The sequence below is a fragment of the Maylandia zebra genome, linkage group LG7, assembly GCF_041146795.1.
Source record: "Maylandia zebra isolate NMK-2024a linkage group LG7, Mzebra_GT3a, whole genome shotgun sequence".
In the NCBI taxonomy this organism is placed as follows: domain Eukaryota; kingdom Metazoa; phylum Chordata; class Actinopteri; order Cichliformes; family Cichlidae; genus Maylandia; species Maylandia zebra.
In genome coordinates, this window is record NC_135173.1 from 34,420,912 (window position 1) to 34,428,864 (window position 7,953).

The 7,953-nt window shown below is 40.0% G+C and overlaps 1 protein-coding gene and 1 pseudogene across 1 annotated transcript; both read left to right on the forward strand.

The window, feature by feature from the left end:
- The first annotated feature begins 606 nt into the window (after positions 1–606).
- Positions 607–1,689, forward strand: brcc3 (BRCA1/BRCA2-containing complex, subunit 3). Its single transcript, XM_004538520.3, has one exon. It carries the CDS (start codon positions 728–730, stop codon positions 1,508–1,510), a length of 783 nt encoding a protein of 260 aa, XP_004538577.1. The 5' UTR covers positions 607–727; the 3' UTR covers positions 1,511–1,689.
- A 3,186-nt stretch (positions 1,690–4,875) lies between these two features.
- On the forward strand, positions 4,876–6,569 carry LOC111500374 (tripartite motif-containing protein 16-like; annotated as a pseudogene).
- The last annotated feature ends 1,384 nt before the right edge of the window (positions 6,570–7,953 follow it).

Sequence of the window (7,953 nt, forward strand, 5' to 3'; positions counted from 1 at the left end):
TAAGCTAACCGAGCATTTTAATGCACCTATCTTACAAAGAATATGGATTATTTGAGGCGCATTGGATTCATTTTTCAGGGTCAGGGGTTGATTGGCTGCAATGGTCTCTGCCTTGGGCCTTCCGTTTTTAATATAGTCTTTATAAAAATAACCTAGTATTACACATTGGATTATTGATAGGAGCAAATACAATATTTCTTGATTTAGAAACTGCATTTAGAACAATGGCCTAAATTGAAAAAGTCAATTTCCACACAGGCGTCAATTTTCGCAGTGAATCATGTTTCGAAAGACAAAAAATGTCAGCAAGAAATAAAGAATGAATGAATATCTGACGTTTTGTTTTTCTTTTCTTTTTTTCTTTCAATCGTCAGTTGAGAATTTTAAAACATTAAGCTGCTGGAGTGGGAACCTTCATATTGAAAGTGACAGAAAAAAATATATTTCCGACATTTTCTAGGTCGCATTTATTAAGCTTTAGAAGCCCTAATTTACCGTAACAATTCTATGCATATAACCTCCGCAGATATTATTAACTGTACAATGGAGTGCCTCATTAGTTAATCGTGATAATAAAATAAAGGTTCCGAAAGGCGGAACCCTTGTGTAAGAGGGCTGTTGCACTTACACGGAATGTTTTGGCGTAGAATGTAAGAACGCGGAAGTACGGCTGTGTCTCTCGGATTTGTTTATTTTTTCCTCCTTTTACCGAATTTAAGGGAAAGTAATGGCGGTGAGCGCAGTCCACCTGGAGTCCGACGCCTTTCTGGTGTGCATGAACCACGCGCTGAGCACAGAGAAGGAGGAGGTGATGGGTCTGTGTATCGGGGAGGTGGAGGTCTCTCGTATTGTCCACATCCACTCCGTCATCATCCTCCGCCGCTCCGACAAGAGGAAAGACCGGGTGGAAATCTCCCCGGAGCAGCTGTCGGCGGCCTCCACGGAGGCGGAGCGGCTGGCAGACATGACCAGCCGGCCGATGCGGGTGGTCGGCTGGTACCACTCCCACCCTCACATCACCGTGTGGCCCTCCCACGTCGACGTGCGCACCCAGGCCATGTACCAGATGCTGGATCAGTGTTTCGTGGGCCTCATCTTCTCCTGCTTCATCGAGGACAAGAACACTAAGACGGGTCGGGTGCTCTACACCTGCTTCCAGTCCGTGCAGGCGCAGAAGGGCTCCGAGTACGAGCGTGTGGAGATCCCCATCCACGTCTTGCCCCGCGAGGCCATCGGAAAGGTGTGCCTGGAGTCGGCCGTGGAGCTGCCGAGGATCTTGTGCCAGGAGGAGCAGGACACCTACCGCAAGATCCACAGCCTGGCGCACCTGGACCCCGTCACCAAGATCCACAACGGCTCTGTGTTCACCAAGAACCTGTGCAGCCAGATGTCGGCGGTGAGCGGGCCGCTGCTGCAGTGGCTGGAGGACCGGCTGGAGCAGAACCAGCAGAGCATCTTGGAGCTGCAGCGGGAGAAGGAGAAGCTAATGCAGGAGCTGGCGGCTCTGTGAGGCATAGGACAGTCCGGAGATCAGTGCCAGCTGTCTGTCCCAGAGGACAAGAACAATGTGCTGCCTTTATTTGAGCTTCTTTTCTGTTTTCCTACCATCCAGATGTCTGGGTGTTGAACCTCAATACTTTGAGTGAAAAGTTTCAAACTGTTGATATTAAATGTCTGCTCACTATTGAATTCTGAGCTGTTTATTCATAATTAGCTATAATTTAAAATTTTCTTCAGAATACTGACAGGTGTCCCACTTTATGTGGGACTGCACAGCATTTTAAATGCTTGTCTCCATGCTGCACATGTTGACACAGTGTCTCACATTTTTTGATTGGCTCCAATCAAAATTAAAACATGCAAGCTGCATAACATGTTGCAGAAAAAAACGTGTGCTCATCTCTGGATAAATCCATACTGAAATGAGACAGAATAAATTGGTTGGTTTTTGCAATGGAAAAAAAGGGAAGGCTATGAAAAGCAAGCCAAACTTTTTTTGATTTTATGGTTACTGTATTAACCATAAAATGTGTATATATATATATATATATATAAATTAGTATCATGAATTCCTGTTCCACACCAAAACAAACTTACTATAACGTGATTGTCGCAGATGGGTTGATATTGGAGGGGTATCATAATTAGCAAGCCCCACCACAGTATAGTTTCTTTCATATGAAAAATACAGAATGTGTATATTTGCAGATACACAAGTTATGGAAAAACAAACAAACCAAAGCAAAAAAAGAACCACAACACCATTACCAGCAACATTACTGTCCTGGGTTAGCCCTGTTTTCTTCATTCTTATACTTATTTAAAATTAGGTTTTTATATTTTACTTTAAACTGTTTTATGTTTTGACTGTCTTTTATTTCTTCTGTTAGACTGTTCCATAATTTAACTCCTGCAATTGAGATAGACATAGTTCTTAAAGTTGTTCTAGCACTTTGTATTTTTAAATTCCATTTCCCTCTTAAGTTATACCCACCTTCTCTTTCTATGAACAATTTACAGATTTCTTTTGGAAGCAATTTATTTCTGACTTTATACATTATTTGCGCTGTTTTAAGCTTCACTAAGTCTTGGAATTTAATAGCTTGCATTTTGACAAAGAGTGCATTTGTATGGTCCCTGTACCCCACATTATTTATTAATCTAATGGCCCTTTTCTGTATTATAGTTATTGTTTGTGTGTTACTTTTGTATGTGTTTCCCCACACCTCTACACAGTAGCTCATATATGGCAGTAGTAAAGCACAGTATAAAATGTGCAGTGCTTTCTGATCCAACATATGCTTTGCTTTCCCCAGGACGGCAATGCCCCGTGCCAATTTCCCCCGAACATAAGTAATGTGTGGCTTCCAACAGAGCTTGTGGTCAATGATCACCCCAAGAAATTTTATTTCATTTACTCTTTCTAAATATACATTGTCAACACATATTTCTACTTTGATGTTTTTCTTTTGGTTTCCAAACAACATAAATTTGGTTTTATCTAGATTCAATGATAATTTATTTATATCAAACCACTTCTTTAATATCGTTAATTCCTGTGTGATCATCCCCAAAACCTGTGGCAACTCCACACCTGAACACAGTATATTTGTGTCATCTGCAAATATTACAAACTTTAAAATCTCCAATACTCTGCAGATATCATTTAAGTACATAATAAACATTTTTGGACCCAGTACTGAACCTTGAGGTACTCCACAAGCTATATCCATCAAATTAGATTTATATTCATTTATTTGTACATATTGTTGCCTATTCCCTACATAGCTTTTTAACCATTCCAAAACCACTCCCCTAAACCCGTACTTTTCCAGTTTTTTTAATAGAATTTCATGATTAACAGTATCAAACGCCTTCTTTAGATCTAAGAAAACTCCGAGCGCATACCTCTTATTATCCATACATTCCGTTATCTTTTCCATTAAATCTATCAGTGCCAAAGCTGTTGATCTGTTGCTTCTGAACCCATACTGACTATCTGTCATTAATTCATATTTTTCCACAAAACTGTCAAATCTTTTTATGAAGAGTTTTTCCAGTATCTTAGAGAACTGGGAGAGTATTGACACTGGTCTATAGTTTGTAAAATGATGTCTTTCACCGGTTTTGTAAATGGGAATAACTTTAGCAACTTTCATTTTTTGTGGAAAAACTCCTTTTTGAAACGACAAGTTGAATATATATTTTAATGGTTTTACAATACCATCAATAACTGTCTTTACTGTTACCATATCAATATCATTCCAGTCTGTACTGGTTTTGTTCTTAAGTCCTCTAACTATGTCATAAATCTCTTTCTCTTCCACTGCTCTTAAAAACATTGAGCTACTATTCCTTTCAATATTTTCACCAGTGTCCCTTTTTATTCCATCAACCTTTATTTCTTCTGCCAGTTTTGGCCCTATATAGGCATAGGCTTTACTACCAGTACAGTAAAGCATACCTGGATATACTTACTGTACTGGCTGAGTGCTGGAGCTTTTTAAGTTATGGGTACACAAAACTTTAAAAATTCCAGCAACACTTTCTTTTGTTTTTGATGGTTTCTTAAGCTTTTCTAGTCACTGCCAAGAATGTGCATAAAAGGAATTAATACACACTTTTGAATGCCATTTCTTTTTCTGGGATTTATCAGATTTATCTGTTTGGATCTACTGATCCTCTGGTTATTCCCTGTGGACACAGCTACTGTATGAACTGTATTAAATGGCACTTCGATGACGAGGATCAGATCATGTGGTCAAAAAGTCTAAGTCAAAATTCTCAGCATTTGCCAATTACAGCTTCTTAAGTCATATAGATATTTTTAATATTCTACTTCTCAGAAATAATTTACGATTTCCAGCTGTGAATTCCATCTTTACATTTTTTAACATTATATACTAGAGGGAACTTGATGAAATGACCAATATAGATATACGCCCAGTAGCAGAATATCTTGTAGTTATGTTTTACTCCCCTCTGGTGGCCAAATTAAACACGAGCGTGCATATTTAATTAATACTTTAATTTGTTGCTGATTAAAGTATTTTAGAGTTCATTTGGTGTTAAAATGACACTAGATGATCAATAATTCTTTTTAACTGCATAAAAATGAATGAAAGGTTTAATGAACCTGCCGCACAAAATGAAAACAGTATATATATGATAAACACAAATCATGCTGTTTTTAAATTTATTATGCATAAAATAAAATGACCTAAAAAACAAACAAACAGTCGTTTTAGTTGCTAAGTCGTTTGGTTACTGCAGGGTTAATCTGCCTGATCACGTCTCAGTTGCTACCTGTCAACTTTTGTGGGAGTCTGAATCCTTCCTTCTCCGCTCAGAACTATTCACACTCTGAGAGGGGAAATGGCTGATCAAGGAGTTCAGATTGATGGCGACAAACTCTGCTGTTCAATCTGTTTGGATCTACTGAATGATCCTGTGACTATTCCCTGTGGACACAGCTACTGTATGAAGTGTATTAAAAGCTACTGGGATGGACAGGATCAGAAGCACATCCACAGCTGTCCTCAGTGCAGACAGACCTTCATAGCCTGTCCCGAAGAAAAGCACCATGTTAGCAGAGTTGGTGGAGGAGCTGAAAAAGACTGGACTGTATACTGTTCTTGCTGATCACTGCTATGCTGGACCTGGAGATGTGGCCTGTGATGTCTGCAGTGGGAGAAAGCTTAAAGCCATCAAATCCTGTCTGCAGTATCTGGTCTCTTACTGTGAGCAACATCTCCAGCCTCATCATAATGTAGACGCATTAAAGAAACACAAACTGGTCGACCCCTCCGAGAAGCTTCAGGATACCATCTGCTCTCGCCACAATGAGGTAATGAAGATTTTCTACCGCACTGATAACAGATGTATCTGTTATACCTGCTCCATAGATGAGCATAAAGCCCACGAGACAGTCCCAGCATCAGCTTAAAGGACTCAAAGACAGAAAGACCTCGATCCATGTCGTGAAAAAATTCAACAAAGAATCGAGAATAGAAAAAAAGACGTGAATTTGCATAAGCAGGAAGCGGAAGCCATCAATCAGTCCGCTGATAAAGCTGTGAGGGACACTGAGAAAATATTCAGTGAGCTGATTCTCCTCATTGAGAAAAGAAGCTCTGATATGAAGCAACAGATCAGAGTCCAGCAGGAAACTGAAATAAATCGAGTCAACGAGCTTCTGGAAGAGCTCGAGGAGGAACTCAATGAGCTGAAAAGAAAAGATACTGAACTGGAGAAGCTCTCTCACACAGAGGATCACACCCAGTTTCTGAATATGTTTCCACTGCTCTCAGATCTCAATGAATCTTCAGAGTCACGGTGTCCCACAGCCCGTCATTTGCTGTATTTTGGGGATGTGCCGGCTGCTGTGTCAGAGGTGAAAGATAAGCTACAGGGCATTCTTCAGAGGGGATGTCAAAAAGTTTTCGCGGACAGTGATTAATGTGGATGTGTTGGTACCACAACCAGAGCCCAAAACCAGAGCTGAATTCTTAAAGTTTTCAACTCAGCTCACACTGGATCCAGACACTGTAAACACGAGGATGTTATTATCTGAAGAGAACAGAAGGGCAACATTTGTTAGTAAAAAACAGGCATATCCAGGTCACCCTGAAAGATTCATGAATAGGTCTCAGGTCCTGAGCAGAGAAAGTCTGACTGGACGTCACTACTGGGAGGTAGAGTGGAGTGGGTCTGGTATGTATGTAGCAGTCGCATACAAAAGCATTATGAGAACAGGAGATGAAAGTGAATTTGGAAATAATGATAACTCCTGGGCGTTAAGGTGTTCTTCCAGTCACTATGAATTAAGTCATAAAAGAGTATGTGAATGGTTTTCAGGTCCTCAGTCCTCCAGAATAGGAGTGTACCTGAGTCACACAGCAGGTGTTCTGTCTTTCTACAGCGTCTTTGACACCATGATTCTCCTCCACAGAGTCCAGGCCACATTCACTCAGCCGCTGTATGCTGGACTTAGAGCTTATCATTTCTTGGGTGCAGACTTGTCTGCTGTGTTTAGTGAGCTGGAGCAGATGGACACTGTTACAGAATGAAGAGTCAAATTACAGCATTTACATTTATGTTAGACTACTTTTAATTAACTGCTTTAGCCCACTTACAGTGAAAATTAAAAAAAAATCTAGTCATTGAACTGTGTAGCATGTTAACACTATTGGAAGTAAAAATAACTTGAACTCCAATTTCGAAAACATAACTTACTTTTTTCTTTTTTTTTTTTATAAAGCTCTGACTTGTATTATGAGTATGAGTCTGTGGTCTGGGAGAGAGTCCTGTCTGCAAAATATAGCATATAATGACCAGTGCTGGGCAATTAATTATATAGTTACTTCTTCAAAAAAGTAACTCAGTTTGGCAAACAACAAAGTTTTTTGCAGCTATTTTTTTTTTAATGCAGCCAAGGCATTTTTAAATAAACATTTTGTAGTGAAGTAGATTCTGGAGTAGGATTTTACATGATGTCCACAAACGCACCACTGACATCCACACCTTCCCAGCCGATAATTAGCAGGCTTATAAGAAACAGCTGCGCTTCACTACAAGAAGGAGGCATTTGGCAGTCTGGTTTGCACTATACTGCTGCTGTTGTCTTGTCAATTATGTGATGCTTTTATATTTTTTTTTATATAACAGTACTTTGGGGTGTAATTGTTTTATGTAGATCTTTTATTAATGTGCGTAACGTTTTATGCTTTGTTTTATTGCTTTAGTGGAGGTGCGGCCGCTTGCTGAGGGGCTATAGGCACGTGAGGTGGAATCCCCTTCCCGATGCATGCGAGTGTACACACCGGGCATAGGTAGATTGCACCATTTAGAGTTTAGTGTGAGTGACAGTGAGGTCTGCAGTGAAGTTACACGGGTGAGTAATTGGTGGCACCCTTGGGCACTCCTCCCTGTAGGTTTCCTCCTCAAGTGGCCTGTCTCCACTATTTTGTTTAGTTATTCTTTTTATCATGCTGTGATTGTTTTAGGGTAGCATCGTGGTAGGGAGTCTGGTCATTTTAATCATCGTTTGTTAATAAAGTGTTTTAATTAACTATTTTGCCGTCTCAACCCTGCTACCCTAGGTGCCTTCCTGATTTTATAGTTATGTTTTTAGTAGTTCCTCTTAATAAATTTTGATTCGTAAACTTCCTTTGTCTCAACTCTGCCGTTAATAACGAGTCTGTGGGCTTTGGTAGCCAGTGCAATACGTACATTGGCTAGAGAAATATTTCCTGGGGCGTAACGACCTCCCCCAGGTGGCGTTGTCAATATCTTAGTTACCGTCCCCGGTTATTCCTCATCGCGACACCACAATCTCAAACTATTTACAGAACAATCAGTTGTTCTGCATCAAATTTGATGCCACACAAATATTTGTGCCAGTCCAAAAAATAATTTTTGTCCACTATGAGATAAAGGAGAACAACAGCCTGA